General features: G+C 31.7%; 1 protein-coding gene across 1 annotated transcript; it reads right to left on the bottom strand.

Annotated features, from left to right (window-relative positions):
• Nucleotides 1-1,117: 1,117 nt before the first annotated feature.
• Nucleotides 1,118-21,809, bottom strand: LOC139492376 (pyrokinin-1 receptor-like). The gene is made up of 4 exons (XM_071280583.1): nt 21,215-21,809; nt 5,921-6,448; nt 5,061-5,189; nt 1,118-1,648 (listed from the first exon to the last, which is right to left on the bottom strand). The coding sequence occupies exons 1-4, from the start codon at nt 21,480-21,482 to the stop codon at nt 1,248-1,250; spliced, it is 1,326 nt and encodes a 441-aa protein (XP_071136684.1). The 5' UTR covers nt 21,483-21,809; the 3' UTR covers nt 1,118-1,247.
• Between the last annotated feature and the right edge of the window lie 1,202 nt (nt 21,810-23,011).

The raw sequence follows: 23,011 nt of genomic DNA, 5'->3' as shown, positions 1-23,011 counted from the left end.
TTCACTATTTGACTCCAATGAACACGGAAAATGTCAAATGTTGACACAGAGATCAATTTCCTTTGATCAGTCATCACAATTAGATCTCTTGATATTGATATCTTGTACTGTGTAAAGTTATACTACTGTCTCTGGTAAGGGTTGGTGCATGTCAAAATGTTTAATCCCGCTGCATTTTTATTCAGATGCCTGTTGTTCAGTGTTTATCATTTGGTTTATGAGAGTTTCCCGGTCTTCGTTTTTTTTTTTAAAGATTAGACGGTTCGTTTTCCTGTTTAAATTGTTTTATACTAGCCATTTTGGGGTCCTTTATAGCTTTGTGTTTGTTGTGAGTCACAGCTCCGTGTTGAAGGCCTTACTTTGACCTATAACTTCTATATAGATATATACTTCTGAAAAACTTCGAAAACCATTTATCGACTGCTTATAGGAGTTATTGTCTCTTAAATGACGTTATGTTTACCATTAATACCCATTCCTTCAAAAACAGTCAGTATAAGTTGGCAAAATTCGAACTTCAAAAATGGACAAAGATCGACTCCTTTCTAGTTGTTATAACACTGAAATGAATATTTCTCTCAATATAGATGCACAATTTTATATCCTGATATCACGTTATAGTGTTAGTATGTCATACCGGTATTATTACCTTATAATCGAATCAAGTTCCTCTAGTTTAGAAACTTTAACATCGACGAGTACATTCATTTAGTTACAAGTATTTCAAAATATTTAAAGAAATGTCAGTTTAATTTAAATACTTAATGGGTTATTAGTATGTTTATAGTTCTCTTCGAGGTTTATATTATTGGTATAATAGGGTAATCAAAAATACATATTAGCAATAATCGTTTCTCACACGAAAATTGTAGATTTGCTTGCCTTAAAACCATAATCTACAATTACAAGAGCATCATTATAGCTATTTCTAACTGTTGTTACTTCAAAAAGCTTTCATATCCTCAAGTTCATCATTATAAACATGATTTTCCAATAAATGTCATTGAAATGAGTTGAGGTGAAACTAAAGGTTACTGTCTACAAACAGTGATTTACATTGAGTGAACACGACTTTTAACTTCAAGCCATCTCCTTGTTAACATATATCATCATATATTTATTTCAAAAAAAAATTTAACAAATAAATATCTTTTTCAGAACAGTTTCATATAATACACTTTCATTGACACTACACCGGTAACCATTAATGTGTGATAAACTTCAAATGATCATCGAATAAAACATGATCAAATGTTTGTGTCAGCACATTTTGAATTTATAAGTTCTGCTGGTGGATAACACTTCTTAATTACTGGTACATCATTAATACCAAGATGGTTGCCATTGCCCCTGTTACATGATGGACACACTGTCTTCTTGAAGTTTCCGTTTCCAATAGGTGACGTGTAATTTGGATCTTCTTCGTCAAACGATCGTTTATTAATGCCATTCCGACAGCACATAACTACGTCTTTACTGAGTCGTCTTTTTGTTGGTTTGATATAATTATAAGCGTATGCAGCTCTATTGTTTCTACTACCACCATTTAGACAGCAACATAAGGTTTCTCTAAATGCCTGTCTGTATCGAACTGACATCACATTATACAACATAGGATTCACTGTTGACCCAACAAAGAATAGTACACCTACAAAGACAAGTTAATAAATATATCGGTGGAGTAAAAATAGGCTCATTGTAAAACATCTAGACAAATGACAAAAAATCAAGTTACGTCAGTAGACCTGAATGGGTCAAAGCTGCAATGAGATTATATGGTATCTTATGAATACATATATCTAGTATGCAACTGTTGTTTCGCATTTCTAATAAAGTCTATTATTTCTTTTGATAATGTATACGAGGTTAATGTATTGTCTATCGATGTTAATTAAATCAGTGACCAAATTTGTTTCCTTATTGTAAATGTTTTTGAACTAAGGTTGCTATCTCCTCAAGCAAAGTTGACCTGAAACTATGTGACTATTCGTTATCAAATGTTAGTTTTGATGTTCTCAAACGTTTAAGACTGGTGACTTTCAACTTTGACCTCGGGCAAAACATTAGTAGCTCCAGGAAATCTGTATTATTCACTTGTGTAATACACAAAGTCGGAAACAGTGAAAAGTGAAAAAAAAAAAAAATATACCCAACTGCAAAAGAATTTAAAAACGGAAAGTCCTTCATAAAATGACAAAAAACAAAAGTTCAAACACATCTGACGAATGGTAAACAACTGTCATATTTATGACTTGGAGTATGATAGATTAAACCTTGTTTCATAGGTGACTTAACCTCTCACTAACAGTCATAATGGGTAAAAACGTCAAACAAATGAGTTACAGCAGTCAATAGTTATCAAAGGTACCAGGCTTATAATTCAATACGCCAGACGCGCGTTTCGTCTACATAAGACTCATCAGTGACGCTCTCATTAAAAAGTTAGAAAGCCAAATAGGTACAAAGTTGATGAGCATTGATGACCCAAAATTCAAAAAAGTTGTACCAAATACGGCTACGGTTATCTATGGCTGAGATAAGAAATTCCTGAGTATCTCTATCAATTCATACTTTTGCAAACAGTTACTTTACAAAAATGACCATATAATTGATATTCATTTCAACACCAAAATGCTGACTACTGGGCTGTCAAAAGTTACCAGGATTATAATTTAATATGCCATCAACATTGAATTAAAAAGTTAATCTCTATAAAAACAATTATAAATATTGAAATGACAAAAGACAGATTAGATTTTTTTCAAATGCCAAACCTGTACATGTGATGATGTTTAAAACATTCTTGAGCAAACATTTAGAAATAAATCTGGTAATGTTATGAAAATAAACTCATCATAGATACCAGGATTGAAGTTTTGTATTTGCTCAATACGGAATACGGAATTGTTATTTGAAATACAAAACGTTGTAAAAAATACATTTAGACATTGACAACTCAAGATTGATTACTTCGTTAACACCTCCATGACACTTCTTTAATAAAACTTTGGAATCACAATAGAACAATGAAATGAAGGCTCATTTATTTTTGTAATTGTTTTTCTTTTTTTATTATTCAAGAATTATGTAAGCTAAGAGCAAACAATTTGAAATGCGTTTGTCCAAATTAAACATATAGTACTTTGATTTTTTTTCAAGTTTGAATCTTCAACATTGGGATGGTTAAAGTCAGGTTGAACTTTTAAGAAATTGAAACAAATTATATGATGGCAATGACTAAATAAAACAAATTTAGTTCCATATAGGCAAATTTGTCATTTGTCATTCAATATTTATTTCCTGTTACTATTTATTGTCTGAACCGGTAGTAATTAATCATACTTCAATGGTAGCCAATGACCATGTGTATCTCTGCTCATTATGTCATCATGATCTAGTTTAAGATGAATCGTTTAAAATTTTGTAACATAAAAACGTTACTTAGAAGATATTAGAATTATTTCAATATTCAATTATAAAATCTCAATTAGTATTTTCGTACTATTACACCTAACAATGTTGCTTATAAAAGAGGGACGAAAGATACCAAAGGGACAGTCAAACTCATAAATCTAAAACAAACTGACAACGCCATGGCTAAAAATGAAAAAGACAAACAAACAACAGCAGACACGACACAACATAGAAAACTAAAGAATAAATAACACGAACCCCACCAAAATACTAGGGGTGATCTCAGGTGCTCCGGAAGGGTAAGCAGATCCTGCTACACATGCGGCACCCGTCGTGTTGCTTATGTGATAACAAATCCGGTAAATAGTCTTATTCGGTAGGTCACATTCAGGAAAGGGAAGGGGATTGTAGTTACGACGTAAGGAACATATCCGATATCATTTGTGATGCGGTTATTCCATAACGGTCAACCAACTCGTGATGGCGTCCGTAAAATTTACGAAGGGATGATTTCAACTTCACCATTTGGAACTCTTGGTTTAATAGCTTCCTTGTGAGCAGCAACCCTCTATCAAGAAAATCATGATAGGAAATGCAAGCACGGGAATATCGCATCAATTGGGAGATATATACCCCGTATGCAGGTGCTGCTGGAATGTTGCTACTTAGAAATGGAAAGTTCACAATTGGAAAGCTGAAACCATCTCTTTTGTCGTAAAGTTTTGTTTTCAACCGACCCACATTGTCAATTTCTAGATGTAAGTCAAGATATGAGGCCGACTTAACTGTATCTGTAGTATCCTTTATCTCTAGCTCGATTGGATAGATGCGTTCCACATAGTCACCAAATTTTGAATTATTTAGCGAAAGAACATCATCTATATAGCGAAAAGTAGAGTTAAAGGATAGTGCTAACTTCTTATCTTTCTTCCTAAGAAGTTCCTAAGAAGTTTATAATTTAACCCATGTATTCGTTTCATAGTTTTCTATATAACAACTGATTTCACTTTCATCAATAATTCTATTTCGTGCACTTTTATTTGTAAAGATATACTAGGAGAACAACCAACATCTGCCAATAAAACTGGTAATCTTTGTCAATAAATATTGGCGTCTAACGAACAGTACCGCGTACAAGATTTGAACTCGCTACATCGGTGTTAATAGACCAGTTATACATAAGTCGATCTCCTTAGATCACGCAACCACCAAGAACCCCATTTTACATTTCAAAGTTTTGTAAACGTGTATCGAGTTACGACGCTACCATCAGATTGCATAAGAAAAGAAGTTAATGAGTAAATTGTTGAAACCAACACTTACAATGACGATGTTAACTTGGTATTTTTAGCCATGCCGTTGTCAGTTAATTTTCAATCTATGAGTTTGACTGTCCCTCTGGTATCTTCCATTCCCATTCCTCTTTGGTAGCTTTATGCATGATAAATACATAGATTACCTTAGCCGTATTTGGCACAACTTTTTGGAATTTTGGATTATCAATGCTCTTCAACTTTGTACTTTATAAATAATTTGATATGAGCGCCACTGATGAATCTTGTGTAGACGAAACGCGCGTCTGGCGTACTAAATTATAATCCTGGTACCTTTGATAATATATACAAATAATTGATTTTACTTTTTACCTGATATATAGAAGAGGTAACGTTGTATTGTCTGGTTTATTGGACTACTCCAGTCTGTTACATATACTGTCATTAGTCGTTGTGCGTGGAATGGTGCCCAACAAACAAAGAATGCTACAACAACTGCAACTGTAGGAATAAATAAATACACAATATTCAGCAGATGTGATTTACATTCCTAATTATGACAAGAGTAATGTTTGTGTAACTTCTTTTTTATCTATTTTCTTGTCCTCTTATACCTTATTTTGTTCGCCATTAATCGCAGAGACATGTTTTGTTTATTTCAATATTTTTTTATAATTTAGTTTCCTCCGTTTTAAAGGTTTTTTCTTGTCTTTTTAAGGGAGTTTTCTCCCTCTTTGGATGTTTAAACATATAAAAGGACTATATAATTCATTTTTTTTGACACATTTTGTTAAGATCTAGCTGAATCGTATGTACTTATTGCAAGGGATAATACATATTATGATGATATAATTTATATTTGCGTCATATTTAATGCGGATACTTGCTCTTGATTTTGATAAAACACTTAATCCGTCAATATTTAATTCGTAAGAGTTTATAATATAAATAATCAATCCTTTATAAAAAGTTTAGAGTGGTTCGCAGTATCAATAATTTCGTCAATATGAAGCAATAACTTTTGGCCTGTTCTTGAAGTATTTTATGCCTTATCTTCCGTATTTAATAATTTCTCTTATCCGGGACAAGTCATAAGGCAACCAATCAGATCTGATAAGTGTTAAGCTTTTATTTCAAGATGGCGTGATGATATCAATGAAACCAAAGGCTTCACATCGTGGTTCAAAACAATACTTGTTACAAGACGACACTTTTATATCTAAGAGTATTACCTAACATTCTTAATACAGCATTTATAGATGCAAGTTGGCTTCCCTTGGCATCATCTGATCCTGATCGATTCAAAGTTGTCTTTCTCAAGGCAAGCGCTATCAATATATACAATACTGTAATCATTGACATTGGAAGGGCAAAGAATAATATGGTCGATAATTGGAAAACAATTTTCATATTTGGCACCCATTGATGTGGAATGTTACATTGCAATGAATCCAAAACCGGATGTCCATTATAGTCTGGAAGATAATAAAATGCTCGTGTATGTATCGGATAAGGCAGCGCACAGAAAAATGCGAAGATCCATATGGTTATTACAATTTTAATTGTTCTCGAGAGACTGGCAATTTTTTGGGCTTTCAATGGATAACAAATGGCGATATATCTCTCAACTGTAAAAGCGGTTATTGTTAAGACTGAAGCATATGCCGTCATCTCAAACAAACAGCTTTTAAACAAACAAAATGGCTCTCCAAATCTCCATGGATACGATTCTACCACAGCATAGGCTTCCTGTGGCAAACCTGTAAAAAAGAAATAAAATAGAATCAGGTGTAAATAAAATGAGATTACAGGTGTACAATGTAGGGAATTTTAGCATTAATTTGAAAGACATCAAAGACGTATAAAAAGAAATCCCTAATTGACAAACACATTATTATTAATTATCACATAAATTTTAAGTAAAAAGTATGTCATCCTTACACGTTTTATTTCCATATTGTAACGTTAAGACTTAGGCGGTCTTTCAACATGTGGAATTCTTTCGATTCCATCAGGGTTTATTTAAAGCCTTGCTCTGTTTTCTTAAATTGATTTCAGAAATTTGAGCATTGGCCAACCTCTTAAATTGGTTAAGTGAAACAAAATATATGTGTCACGATTCCCTAGTGGCACGTTTCGTTATCTTAGATCTTTAGATATCAGAATAGTCCTCTAAACTATTGATAAGTAAGAAAATAGCCGGTCTTGCATCTTTGGAGTTCATTTGATTTCCTCAGTTTTTGTTTTGTTTGTTACCTTGTTTGTTACCTTGATTGCTTCCCTTTAAATAAACTTATGAAATTTGAACAACAGTTAACTATCGTTGTTTAAATTTCAACTTAAAGTAAACGGCGTATTTGAAAAAAAATCAGATATTTTATTTATCAAATACTTAACATTGTATATATTTTAATAAAAATGTTTAAACATAAATAGCTTCTGCAAAAACATATCTTTATAAAAAACAAAATGATCAAGCATTTTAATGTAATTTTTTAGCCGTGTTATTTTCAGATGATATAAATAAACTCATCATAGATACCAGGATTTTTCTCCAGACATGTGTTTCGTCTACAAAAGACTTATCAGTGACGCTCGAAACAAAAGAAGTCAAAAGACCAAAATATTGAAGTTGAAGAGCATTGAGAGCCAAACATTCCTTATAGTTTTGCCCAATACAGATAAAGTAATCTTTCCCCTGTTGTAAAAACAGTGCCTTAGCATTTCCAAAAAAAAAACCAAAATTTTATTAACATTTAATAATATAATTTTGACCATACCAATGATAGCTCATGGCAATACAGAGTCGTTGATTACTAGGCTGGTGATACGATCAGGGAATTAAAAAAAAACACCAACAGAAAGTAAACTTGTTGCATAAAATAAAGTGTAGGTAACACAGAAAGATATTAAAAAAACTGGGTATTACAACAAAGTATACCGGTATTGCTCCGGACAAGGTTGAACCTATATTATGATGTAACGCCTAATCGATGTTTCTTGTCGGAATTCGCAACATTATTGAGCGTCGATTTTGCTTAATATGAATAAAACCACAACTATGAGGTATCAACGTTAATGAGACAGCAATTAACGACAAAATGACCAAACGACTCAAAAACGTATACTTCTTGTATTCAATTTTGACATCTTATTGGTAATGATATTGCCATTTGTAACACTTTGGTGACCATTGGTCAGAATCGATTGGCAATTGAACAGAACAAATTGAAACAAGGCCTACAATTAACTACACCAGACGTTTACACAAAGTTCAATATTACAAGTATCAAAACAGAAGGAAACAATTCAGTACAAATTTTTAAAAAAATCTTACCCAAAAATCTGTTCAAAAATAGGTGCAAAATCTTGCTATGGCAAAATATACAAGGGGTATAAAAATACCTGCGTTTTCTATTTTATTTAACAGTTAAACATCATTGATATTTCATGTCAGTGTTCTTGCTGTTTAAACCGTTGGAAAAGACATGTCTATCTGCAGATGCAACGACCAACTGGTTGTTAAAATTCATTTATTTGTTCGTTCCATTTACATATCACTAATCAGAAGCGTTAGAATAAAATAGCTACAAAGTAACAATGAACTGAAAACCAAAAGTTCAATAACTTGTGCCAAATTAGGACATTACAATATATGTGTTTCTTTTGGTATACTAGTAACACTGTAGTATCTGATTTCGTATTTTTTCTTTAATTACATTTTAGATAATTGTAGCTTATGAATACGTCCGTACAGTTTCACGAGGAATTATAATTGTTATTATTAATTGCTGTAAAGATCACAACCATATCAATTTGACTTTTACAAAGTATCATTACACATAATCATAAACTATCTTTAAAAAAGATGTAGTACATTAACATGCTTGATTAAAATGATTTAATGTTTTGCTAACATTACTGTATCCAACCTTACACAGGTTCGGTTATTGACAACATTGTCATATCGATTCCAGCACAATGTGTTGATGTAAGGAAATATTACAAGTATGTAATTGCTCATTTCTTGTCCTGGTTTATCAATCTTTGGAAAATTAAATCCTGTCTGGATATTGACTTGTAAGCTATTACAGGATGATAAATAGTTCAACATTTGTTTTATTATTGTAGAACAGTTGATAAACCACAGCCTGGGGAGATATTACGTAAGGAAGACTATATGAGATCAACACAATTTAAATAAAATAACATAAAAAGTTTGCAGGTTTAAATATTTTGTACTACAATAACTAACAATTTACCAAACTAGTAATCATCAAACATAAGATTATTTTAAAGTGTTCAGCGATAAACTCACTAGCTCTTATACTTAATAACGGAGAAAGAATATTTTTATTTTCTGAAATTCATCACAATCAATACCTCTCAACAAATGTCATTACAAATAAACTTTTTTGACAGAAATATCTTTAATTGGAATCTTATTTGTTTGGTTTTAGTTTAAATTACATTTGCTGTTATTGTTTTTTTCGTAAGCTTCACTTCGATGGAATGTCTACTTCTGTGTGCATGGTATCATTGCAGTAGAACACTTTTAAAAGGTGCCAACTTTAAGAATCTTTGTATTGCTGCTTGTTTTTTATCAGATTTCATTTATTAACTATTATTTTTACAGAAATTTATTTCTATTCAACACGGGTAACTTATAGTGTATATCGGGTAAATAACAAGCCGACTGATCATCATTTTAATGTCTAAAACACGTGATATTTTAGGAATGAACAGAAATTCAAAATATATCATTTAGCTTCATTTACTGTTATATGCGGATGCTAGTAAGGCATTTGTGTCATTTTTTTTAAGAAGAACAATTGTTGCAACTCTTTGTGTAAGGTGATGATGTCTATTGTTGAATTGTAACACCCTGTGACAAGTTTAACACATGTTGAGAATGAGAGCATACTGATTTTTAAGTCTGCTCTTCCAAAATAATTTCGGGGCTGATGTCTATAATAAAAAAATTATAAAATCCCAAAAGAGTAAGATTTTATTACATGCTATTTCACAAAAACAGTCGCCAGGAATACATGTCACCCTATCTGACTCTGAAAAGACATGTGGTTGTTCTTATTCCTACTTACCGCGTGATTGGGAGAGAAGTAGATAATGTTAATTTTCAATCTGTTGTTTGATCCGAAAGAGAATAAAATGAATAAATATTAAAATAAAAGACTGGTACAAAAGAATTTTGTTATATAGCACTGTAAGTAAATTACAAACATGAACACTTTTTAAACATATTTATAACACTGAACAATATTTGCTATGGAAAATGCCACAACGTCAATATTTGGATGTGATGTGGCACCATCGTGATACTAGCTTTTTAAAGATAGACGTATCTTACTATAATGAAGCTACATTTGTTAATCTCTAAATGAACACCTACAGTTTTTTTTCAAATTGATGAATGCAAAACGATAAACATATATAAAGATACCTTGGACATTGACCCTTAAATGAAGACATGAACAGTTCGTTTAAAATTGAATTTAATATTGACTGATTAATGAAATTTAGTATCCTAAAATAAATGTCAATTTATCAAAGTATTTTACCCTTGTCACATCTATAGGAATACTGTTTTATTCGTTGTATCAAATTTATTCCAATTAGTCATCAATTCAAACAGGAGGATATAGGAAAGACACAAAGAGAACCGGTAACAATTTACGTCTAATTGTATTACCAGATGAAGTGTTAAAATTGAATAAATAGAGAGATTGTTCAATCGAATTTATTAGAAGACAGACAATTGCGTTAAGTTTCAAATAAATTCAATTTAAATAGCGTATTTTTCCTTCAGAAATTTTCAAAATAAAAAGAAAACAATCATTGATATCAAAATGAATCAAGATGTTAAATAAATCAATAGACAATGCATGTTCTTCTTGATCTTCTGTAAAGTAACTATGATCGCATATGCTTATTCAAAGTTATGAAACCGTAATAATTCTTAATATATCTTGATATAGAAACTCTTCAATTTTTCAAACGCGAATTTACAAGACATTGTAAAGATATATAAAAATATTTAAGGGTACCAGTAGAGAAAATCAAAAAAATATCTATACCAGTGTTTTAACCCCCTCGTCTCAACAGAGTTCTAGTAAATAAATAATACAAGAACACACATAATCTCTCTGATGCTCTTTTCGCGAGTGTTGTTATTTATCGGATTTGTAATCACATAAGCAACACAACGGGTGCCACATATGGAGCAGGGTCTGCTTACCCTTCCGGAGCACCTGAGATCACCCCTATTTTTTGGTGGGGTTCGTGTTGTTTATTCTTTGGTTTTCTATGTTGTGTCATGTGTACTATTGTTTTTCTGTTTGTCTTTTTCATTTTTAGCCATGGCGGTGTCAGTTTGTTTTAAATTTATGAGTTTGACTGTCCCTTTGGTATCTTTCGTCCCTCTTTTGTTACATAATTTAATAACATCAGCATGATTGAACTGTTACCAATAAGGATATATTTGACCCACTTCGTAGAATTTAACAAACATCTTGTAGTCCATTTGAGAAAAAAAGTACCGTTTAAATGGTTTTAAACTAGTCAATATTTTGGGTATTTTATAGCTTGCTGTTTGGTTTGAGCCAAAGCACTGTGGTGAAGACTATACTTTAACCTATAATGGTTTACTATTACAATTATGACTTGGATGGAACGTTGTCTCATTGGCACTAATACCACATCTTCTTATATCTATATAAAGTCAACTGTTTTCCCAATTCTTTGATTTATACTGTTTGATTTTTTTCTCTCAAATCTCAATCACAACAGGATCAATGGGTTTTGTTCCATGTTGAATCCAAGCAAAAGTTACAAGTGACACTATCCGCACAAATGAATTAAAACGAGCATGTGCAGATTTTACTCGAAAACTTTTGGAAACCGGACATTACTCCACCATATTAATTGTTACTAATGTGTAAACCTTTTAATATGAAAACATCCATTACTTATTTAATTAAAGAAAGTATCATTAAATATGCAAGGCTGCAATCCTATTCTTTTCATATTTTCTTTTAGATAAAAAAAAAACAAATGGATCGCAAGACTTACAATACTGATAAATTAATACTTGGCAGTTAGAGTCATTCTAGAACAGTTCCGAAGACATTTCATGTAACGAGTCCATCACTGATATTACACAGATGATAGTGATAAAACACTTCACTCCAAAGAATACATTACAGGATGTATTTTGCGTGATATATTACTTTTTATAGTTTCAAGTAAAAATGACAAGTTATAATATCGTCTATATTGGCCATTTCGATAGCAAAATTTGTCGAGTAAATCTACGGATTTCTAGTTGACAATTATGGAAAAGAGTGTTTACAAATAATTTCTTAAAACGTGAACTTAAATTGTTTTATAGTAAAAATTTGAATATAAAGATTGACTCTGTTTAAGTAAAAAACAAGAGTTTGAATCCTTGCGAGGAACAAAAATTTGCTTCCGCAAATTTACAGAATTTAACATTGTTGTGCTGATATTTATAGTAGCTATGAATAAAAAAATATTATATATTTTTAAAGAAGGTGGTGAACAGGAAAATTTTGTATCGCTAAATGCAAAATCAAAATGCATATTGAATGTGTTCAGTATCTTTTGTTTCATATCATTGTGTTAAACAATTATATCAAGCGTACCGTTTTAATTGTCTCAGGGAAGCCCACACAATCTATGTTTTAGGAAATGAAATAGTAAATGTCAAAGTCATCAAAATCGAATTTGACCTTAATTTTGGTATCCGTGACGTTGTTTCACACTTTAAAAGGTTTTGTCGAGTGGTGCTTTAATAAACATCCAAAACCAAAAGAAATACCAATGCTTGAGAAATCCGTAGCGTATAACTCTTGAACAGTAAATGTTATTACTTTCAAAATCGAACTTGGCCTTTATTGTATGATCATGTGTTCTAAGTTCAAAAGATTTGTTACAGTGGTACTTTTATATAACATCCTGAAACCTAAGAAAACTAAGCATAAAGGAAATTAACGCGCATAATACTTGAACTAAAAATGTCAAAAACACAAATTAATATTGTATTCCATGGTTCATAACATTTTGTTCAAGTTACATTTAAGTTTGTTCATAACAATTTTTAAGGTACGTAAGGGGCATAACTCTTGGACGGTATAAGTCTGCACCATTAAACTTGTATTTCATCGTCATTTATGTTATTTCAAAAAAAGGTTGTGTAAGGCCACTTTTTGTCTCCTTAATTTCGAAAAAAATAAGTATAATAAGTATATCAAATAACCACATTCAGGAGGTATTTTTCTGATTTATATGTCTCTGATTTAAAAAACAATCTTATATATTTGCTGTAGTGCTTCTTGCATTTCATGTAAATACCTAGTTTTATATTGTTGTGCGCTTGACGCTCATTTTGTATGCATCAGATTCATAACAGGTACTGCAATGATACAGTGGAAAGGCTAAACTAAATACGGAGTAGTAGAGCTTTAAAACCTAAAAGTTGTGCCAAAACGGATAAGCCATTGCGTACCTAGGTGATAGACAGTTTAATACCTTCGGGAACAAAGCCTTTATGAGCTGTGAAATCGAAGTTATAATTGTTTAAACCCATTAAAGATGTCAGTCTTATTATTTCGTATGCCAGACGCGTAAATCTTCACATTTTGTCATTTATATCTATATGCGAACCAAGGCTTTACCCAAAATGATATATTGAAACAATATTTAAATATTAAGAAGTTCGCTTGTCATGTTTTGGGATTTTGTCAGATTTTTGGAATCCTCTGGTTTGATCCATTTGAATGCCTTAAGAAAATTTGCCCATTGACCCCCATGTTTATATATATATATAAATCTTTTACATGTATAATGATAAGCCATCTGTAAGAGTCTTATAGAATTTTAATTATTTTTTAATAGTTTTTGAGAACTTAAATTTGTCAATGATAAAGCTATGAAAAGTCAAGAAAAAATATTTTCCGCCAAAATTTTAATGGCTTATATCTCGAAAACAAGCAAATTGACCTATATATTTTTTTTAGCTCTTTTGATTCCTTTATGCCCGCGTCACATTGTCCCGATTTTTACGCCGATGGCAACACGATTATGGAAATTTTCAAAATCGGGACTGATCGTATCCAGATCGGGCTATTCGTAGTGCCATCTTTAACCACCGTAGAACCATCGGCCACTTTTTCTAGCCTTCGGGGACAACTTCGGGAAGGGTTCTAAATTTTTTAACATGTTAAAAAATCACCGAAGGTGCGTCCGATGTTTAGAGTTCGTATTGAGTTCGTATCACCATCCTCACCATCGTAATGTCACCGGGAATGCATCTTTGAACATCGTATTGCATTCGTGTTTCCATCGTTTCCATTGGGCAGTTTTGACATTACGATGTCTACACGAATGAATCACGAAGCTAACCGAAGGTCTTACGATGGCAACACGACTTCGTTAAGACCTCGTAATCCCGTCGTGATGCCATCGAATAAAAGTACGAAGGTGACAAGATGGAACTACGACGGCAATAAATCCAGCTAAATGTAAGTTAATTTTCGCGCTTAAATACGTTTAAAGTGCCATACGCGATATGCACTGGTCAGTCTAATACGACAGTTAAGAAAGACGTTCACAAAACATGGACCTCATATCATATGATTCTATGAGAACAAGAAAGGCGACAGCGTTGTTTCTATTAATTCAAATGGAACAAGAAGAGCAGGTATTACAGGCTCAGGATTTACTTTTACAAATAAAATATTATTTTTTTTCAATTTTGCATTTCAAATAACATAATAAAAATCATAAACGCGCCTCGTATACCAACACTGCAGGTACACGTATATAGGGAAACCAACTTTTCTTCATTATTCTGATTTTTTTATGTAACGTCTGAGTTGTTAACTAAAGGAAGGATGTGGGGAAAGCAACTAATGCGGTAAAATATGACATATAGAAAGAAAACAAAATGTTTAAGTCTATATTATTATGATATTCTCCTGGAAAGAGCTCTTTTTGAATAAAAGGGATCAACGAACCCATTACCTTACCTTTAAGATAGATCAGTAAACATGGGCATAATTATGGGTGATATACATTTTACAGTTCAAACAAGGCAATGCCGAGCGTGGCATCCCCTCGTATGTAACATATTGGGGACAAATATGGACACTATATTTGTATATGACACATGCAGAAAATGGTAAATTGAATACGCATATTTGATACATGAACTATTTTTTAGAAATCAACCAAATTATTCAGTAACTGGAAATACCCATGATCTTCCGTCTTATGATTAAACAAAAATTTAAATGTACAATATAATATATATTCAATATTGATCAAACAATTTAAAACACGTGATTCCTTCGGCATATAATTTAAATGCATCATAAGCTGTACACGGACGTCTTTTAGACATCGTATGGCCATCGCGCCATCATCGTAATCCATCGTGTAGCCTTCGTGATCCATCTTGTAGGCTTCGGCTGAGATATGAAGCTTAAATACCGTCTTCGGTTAACCTACGTATGTCCATCTTTTGTTATCGTATATACTTACGGCACCCTCTTATAGACTTCGTTATTCATCGTACTTGTTTCGGTCACTTTTGGGTATTTTGACGAGATCGGGACCAACTTCGTACGAACTTACAATTTTCGCATTCGGGTGTCCATCGTATATAAAAATCGGGACAGTGTGACGCGGGCATTACTAATCCCCTATCAATATAAACTAGTGTTTTGAAAAGTTAATTATTTTGAAACTGAGAAGCGAACTCTCTTAACCAATCTTTTATCAAACATCCCTTGGTTCATAATTTATTTCCTCCAAAACAGTGTAATAAGTAAAATAACAAAAATTATGAACTACCGAGGAAAATTCAAAAAAATAAACTAACTCAAAATCAAAAACTCCAACACATTAAACAAATAAAAAACAACTGTCATAGCTGATTTGACATACATTAGATATAGACAACTCCTTATGTAAAAAATAGTAGTTTTAACCTGATTTTTCTAGCTAGCTAAATCTCTCACTTGTATTGGAATCATACAGAATGCAATTATATTATCAACAATGTGTGTTCAAAACAAACTGACATAATAGTTAAAAATGTCATAAAAAGTACAGTTGTCAACATTGTGTTATAATCTTAATCAATATAAAAACAAACAAATGTCAACAAAGAAAATCAGAATGGCATAAAGGCACTCTCTAGGCAAAGCACATAGGCAAAACTTAGGACAAGAATACACAAAAAAATAGCACAATACCCCAATGTTGCCATGTAAAATAGCGACCGACGTGTAAGGAAACTGAAAATGGATTACAAAGAAAAGGTTAAAACAAACGAAAAGAAATAAAAAACTGTAATATGTATTTATGACTATAAACAATGTCAGTACCTAAAATCTATACTTCATGTACTATTTTGAAGTTGTAACGGAATATTTATCAACAAGGTATTGATTCTTCCTTGTGTCCTTTGTAGAAAAAGGACGACATATTCCTGATTTGTCAACTTTCTGCTCAGACACTGATGGAGTTTTATAAAGTCTGAGTAGTAGCAGCAAGTTCTTGAATACTTGATTGAGTTGGCCAATGTATATCTCATGTATTGGTAAGTTGATATACTGCTGATAAGAAACTCCGACTAATATGAAAGTATGAAGAGCCCGGCAAGGAGAGGCGCACAGTTCGTTTTCATAAGAATGCCGATAATTTGTTCGAAATACAATCAATGGATGACGCAGAATTATGGACAAACGAATGCTTATATTGAGGCAAATTTGTGAACTATTTATTTATTCAACTTTATATTTCAGAATTTTAAAGAGTCGGACAATCCAGGTCTTGTTCCAAACACGTTAAATATAATACCCTCCATGCAAATTCATACTCAGTGTAAGTAAACAAAACCCATCATATATACTAAAATTAGTGTTGTACAGGAAAACTTTAAAACGGTAATTACAAAAACAAAATTCATATTGAATACAACCTGTTTTAGATTTTGTCCAACCTCATTGAGTTATAATTGTCAAAAGTACCGAGTTCCTTGTCTCTTTTAAACCCACACGATCTGTATATAACAAAGTAAGAGATATAATGACAAAATCAAACTTGACCTTTATATTATGATCCATGACATTGTGCTCACTTTTGGTCAAGTGGTACTTTAATCATTATACAGAAACCAAAGAAATATCAATATGTGAGCAATCCTTAGCGCATTACTCTTGAACGGTAAATTTCATTACCATCAAAATTGAATTTGACCTTTATTGTATGATCCTTTGTTTAAAGTTCAAACAAATTGGTAAAAGGATACTTTTATAATCATTCAGAAATCTTACGAACGCAAACGTAAGGATAATTAACGGGCATAACTCTCGAACGGTTAATGCTAAACCCACAAAAAAAAACAGAACTCGAAAGGACGAGAGGTTTTTATAATAATCCTGGTTCGACAACTTTCTGCTCGGACACTGATGACGTTTTATAAGGCCTGAGTAGCAGGTGCATGCTCTTTATACCGATTGCGTTTGTCAATGTATATCTCACATGTAGGTAAGTTGATACATTGCTACTAAGGTGGGGGAAATTTATAATGTTAAAACAAAAATCGTCTTGTTTATAATAGATTCTGGAAATGAGATGACCGGTTATGTCAAACTCGAGGCATAAGTCTACAAATGATGCAAAAGAAGACATGTCAGTGGTTTTTATAATATCTAGTTCTTGGGAAAATATTTAGGGAACCCAATCAGAAAAGTTGAGATTGTTAATTGGAACGTAATTATCCATATATCTGAATTTAAAATAACTCAGTAAATAATCTTGCTTCTATATACTTGTTTTTGATAAGTGTCTGAACAAACTCCGACTCATATGAAAATAAGAAGACCTCGACAAGGAGATGCGTACAGTTCGTTCTCATATGAATATCGACAGTTTATTTGAAACAAAATCTATAGATGACGCAGAATTTTGGACATACGAATGATTGTATTGAGGCAGATATGCTGTTAACTATTTAATATTTTTAAACTTTATGTTTTAAAAGATAAAAGAGTCGGACAATTCAGGTCTTGTTCACAGACATGTTAACTATAATAACATAACTATTGGAGTCTTTGTCAAGTTAATTTTACTACGAAAAAGTTTTAGCTGTTTCAACTACAAACTAGATTTTTTGTTGGTGTATTTGATAGATTGATTTGTATCTTTGCTTGAATTTTTTAGTCAGTTGTGTTGTATATCAAGACATATGTTCACAATTTTTGATGCTGGATCCAAATATTTTCACTTTAACTATTTATGTCTGTTTGGGTTGTTAACCCAATTCCATCAATATAGCGAAACAATAAACAACTGTCATGCAAGAAAATGTTAACAATGTAACTACAAATAACACCAGGTTCAACCCACCACTTTCTTTGGAAAATGTATGTACCAGGTGAGGAATATGACAGCTGTTTTTCATTTGTCCGGTGGGTGATATTGTATAATTTTGTGGGTTTTCTGGACTTCTCCGTTTGAATTTTCCTTGCAGTTCTGTACTTTTGTTATATTTTTTTTAATATTCTTAAAAAGTAGTACACTATATCTGGTGTAAACAATGATTTAATGATGTACATGTTGTTGCTCGTCTTGACTTCATTTTCATGACTCATTTGTTGACGTTTTGTTTTTAATTAAGGTCAGTTTTGAAGATGCAATATGTAATTATTGAACTTCAAATATGGGATATAATGATTGCAATGTAAATCTCTACTTTTGACGTTGTGATCGTTTTTCATTTTTCTTTTGTTGAAGATAAGTTTACGTGATTAAATAAACTTATTATAAACTTTAAACAATATGTATGTCTGTTTCTTTTTATGTACTATATATGATAAACATCCTAAATGAAATGTTGAGTAAAGAAGACTGGCACTTAATCATCTGATTACTGAATATAAAAACAAAGATATGTAGTACGATTGTCAATATCCACCAAAGTTCAGATGGTGTGGATATAGGCAGGTATAGTACAACATTCAACATTGAGAAGCCCCGGTACCGTAAAGTCCGCTAAAGAAGGCACCAACATTAAAAAAATGAAAAGAAACCGACAATAATGATAATAAAACAATTAACGAAAAATAATTATGACGGACATGAGCCAACGACAACCACTGAAATAAATACTCCTTCCTGAGGACAAAAACATATATAATATGCCGTTGTTTGCCATGTTTGTAGTGCCCGCTCTCCTTGTAACCTTGTCAACATCAACTTAGAAATTTTTCGAATACAATGTCAAAAGGAAATGTTATTAGACACGGCAAAATGAAATTGCACTGAAAATATGACACCAACTTAGCAATACTCCTCTTAGGAAATATGACAGGCTACCATATGTCACCGTGCGACTTGTTTCAATGAGCAGAACCCATTTGCATATTTAAATATGAAAGACCTTGACATAAAAAATGTAAAATTATTCAACGAAAAAAAAAAACGACCGGCTGTATGTTCAAAACAGTTTTAAAAATTGGGATAGACAACAACCACAGACATTTCACAGGCTCTTGATCATGACTTGGAACAGATACATAAAGAATGTTTGGGAACGTACAAATATAATCCCCTAGCCTTGAACAGTTGGGTATGAAAATGAGATATAATAGTACTAATTATATACATTTAGAAGATTCATTGCAAAATGAATATTTTTTTAATGCATATCTATAAAATTTGGCATTGCTTACATCCGGAGAAATAGCAAGAACAACACAAAATCGTGAACATTTTGTGAAGAACTTGCATGATTGTTCTCATCATATTATAATTCAAGAAATAATTATCTGTTTGATTGAGATGTAAAAGACAATAAGAACCAAATTGTAAAGAAATTGGTTTTAATTACATTTCAACACTCTGACAATATGCCGTGCATTACGTCTAAGACATAAACAGAAACACTGGCTGTGAGATATTTTAGATTCGGACATTTAAATTGTGCTTTTGTTGTAACAATTATTTCATGTGCAAGACACAGAAATAGTTATATTTGAAGATAAGTAAATTGGTTATCAATAATCTTCAACCATTTTCAACAGCAAAAAAAAACCCAGAGTGCAGCTGTTTCTGTAGAAATACTAAGAATTTAGAGAACTCTCTGAAGTGAAGCATTTAAAAAAATAAATAAACTAAACGAACAGCATGTTAAAAATGACATAATGAAAATTATAATTCATTTACATTATGCATCTTAAGCTTGGTTTTTTTTTTATCTTAAGCAAACTGCATGCGTAAATGGTTCTGTTTTGTCAAAGGAATGGTTGTGTGTCATTTAAATGTACCTTAAACTAAAACAAGTTTATATGTAAAAACTGTTTGTGTCGGCACATTGTTAACTGGACTGGTGAAACTGTCACGAAATTTAAGTTCCTTCATAATATTAGTTCCAATTGCAAAACAAATTATTCTGGAATATTATTTCCACTGGAATAGATATAACAGTAAATGTTCCTAACGGAATAAATGGTATAGAATATGTGTTTGACCTGGAACAGATATTATGACATTTTTTATAATAAAGTTTCTAGTGGAACTGCGGAACAAATACATGTATTGACAAGACCATAGAAACGTTGACCAGGAATGACATACATAAAAGTAAACAGTATCTACATAATTTATCCACTGCATCAGTTATAAATCATTGACCCAAGTGTTAACATAAAATTTGTTTGGTATAATCTTCAGTTGAAGGATACTTTAAGGACAGCATAATAATTCGGAAACCTTATAACATAATTTGTTATTTTGAAATCCAAGTTCTGTATGTAATCAATCGCACTTTCGAAGGTTTTTTTGTGTCAAATCGAAACTTAATTTCATAGTTAGCTGTCAGGAAAGATCGTGTTTAATTTGATTCAATTGAATTTAAAATAACATCTTAATACGGTTTCACTATGCTTGGTAAAGCATTATTGGTTTGGAATTACCACCTTTCAGTGACAGTGATTGTTTCCAAGAACTCTGGAAACATCCCTATGTCCAGTTCTAATAGAACATGTTACACAAGTGCGAATGTAAAATGCAAATAGAAAGTTTCGCATACAGAACAATATATGCTACAATGACCACATCATTCTAGTATTACTTGCTGTCCATTTTTTTTATGTATCAAACAATAATTATCTTCATTGATAGTAATACTAATGTAATTATACATGATTAAAAATAAACGTTTGTAATCTAAGCGTGCACGTGATTCCTAGACGGTAGATAGTGTATCCAATATTTAAAACTTTTTATAATAGGACTTATTGGATATAGAAATGTTAATGTTTAATTCGAACTGGTTAAATCTTATTTGTATAATATAAAATAATGTGCAATTCTATTCTACATATCTTGATATCAACCAATCATTTTGTTCGATCATCTGTATTACTGGTCACTGAAACCAAGAAATGATAAAAACTAGCAACTTAATTTATACTCACCAAATATAAGCGTTAAAACATCTGATATCGCAAGACTGAACAGGTAGTAGTTTGTTGTCGTCTGCATGTAATTATTTTTCACGATTACAATACAGGTACAAATATTGCCCACAATTCCGGATATGAAGATCAAAGAATAAACTATCAACAATGTTATTTCAACTGGTAAGTCATGTCGCCGAGGTCCAAAATTGAGCAACAATAAATCTTCAATTGAAATATTTGCACTTTGATTCATAAAACTATTGAAACTTCTATTTTCGGCCATTGCCACTTTTATTCCTTAAAATATTTCCAAATATCAAAGATCAATTTTCAAAAATGTCCTCTTGTATCAAATTGCTGCTTCGCGTCAAATCTTTCGGTAATCCATCATCATTAAAGACGAATGACGTCTTGAAAACACTTCATGAGTATCTAAAAGAGCAAAAAGTTAAAAGTGAAGCCATATGATCGATAGTAAATATTTTATGAAGCCGTTTTAACGCCAATACATTGCTGTATAAAATTAAGTATCAAGTTTAGTGACTATGCTGGAAATTCAAAAGCGCGGAAAGTCAATTGGAAATGTTATATATATGCTAATTGACAGACTATTCAATTAAACTTTCAAGAAAGACAAAGCATTGACAATATTTAATTAAGATGCGCGGTTGACATGATGCTTGATGGAGGAATACTAATAACATTTGCAAGATAAACAATGTATTTGTTTCGAAATCCTCAACAATGATTGTAAGAGATGACATCATTGTTGGTGTACATTTATCCTTGGTGCATGTATTACAAGTTTTATTCTTTTTTTTGCAATAACCATAAATAAACATGCAGCATGAAAACCGTTTTTCTCGATCGATGTTTAAAATTTTAATTGGCAGCTTAATTATCAAAATTAAATAATAAATACGCATTTTACCATATTTTTCTCTTTTAAATTTGATAGCAAAAACGAATATGTAAACCAAATTTTAAAAGTTAAAGAATGTATGAGAAACTTACCGATACTGACATCGTGATCTGCTTTACGAAACCTAAGCATTATTTTAAAGCAAATTTAACAGACCAGATGTTGCATGATCGCGTATCAGATTTAGTAATTAAGCTACACAATGGTTCCAATTAACAAATGTTCGTGCAATTCCTTAACTTTCGGAACAATATTTCCTTATATTAATGAAAGTTCCTGTAGTCGTCCTTGGACATATTCGTATCAATATTCATCTGTAATGTACTGTAAATATGGCATAAATGTAGATTATGGATCAAGATTATTAAGTTTGATTCGCCGACTCCCTAAAATGCGTTGATGTATTTGACTTTTTCTTTCTGAGTGGTCATTTATCTGAAATTATTAATCAATTGATTATAACGGTTCATGAATGGTCAGTTCTTGGAATTGTAGATCATTTGATTTTGAGTCAATTACCCCTGAATCAATTGTTAACGTATGACTGAAATTCATAGGACGTAAACAATTACCGACGAACGTAACGTTTATAAAATATGCCAGCGCTGATTTGCCTTTTTGTCTGTCATCTAGACTTAAGGTATCATTTAACTATAAAGATTAATTGTAAGAAAGTTGAACAGGAATATGTTTTCATTATTTTTTTACATTTATAAGCCTAATATGTCTATCCACTTTCGCGAAAAGACATTTTAATAAATGGAAACATATTGTAGGACAGCGAAAAATCTTTAGGTGTCATACCCGTCTCTGAAGAGCTTTAATTAATAGCTGATTGGTTCCGTGTTGTTTGTGTAAAAACAGTAGGACACAAACATGATTATTTTTTA

Source organism: Mytilus edulis, chromosome 10 (assembly GCF_963676685.1).
Source record: "Mytilus edulis chromosome 10, xbMytEdul2.2, whole genome shotgun sequence".
Lineage (NCBI taxonomy): Eukaryota > Metazoa > Mollusca > Bivalvia > Mytilida > Mytilidae > Mytilus > Mytilus edulis.
The sequence above is the reverse complement of the archived record's forward strand: the minus strand, read 5'-3'. Positions and strand labels throughout refer to the sequence as shown.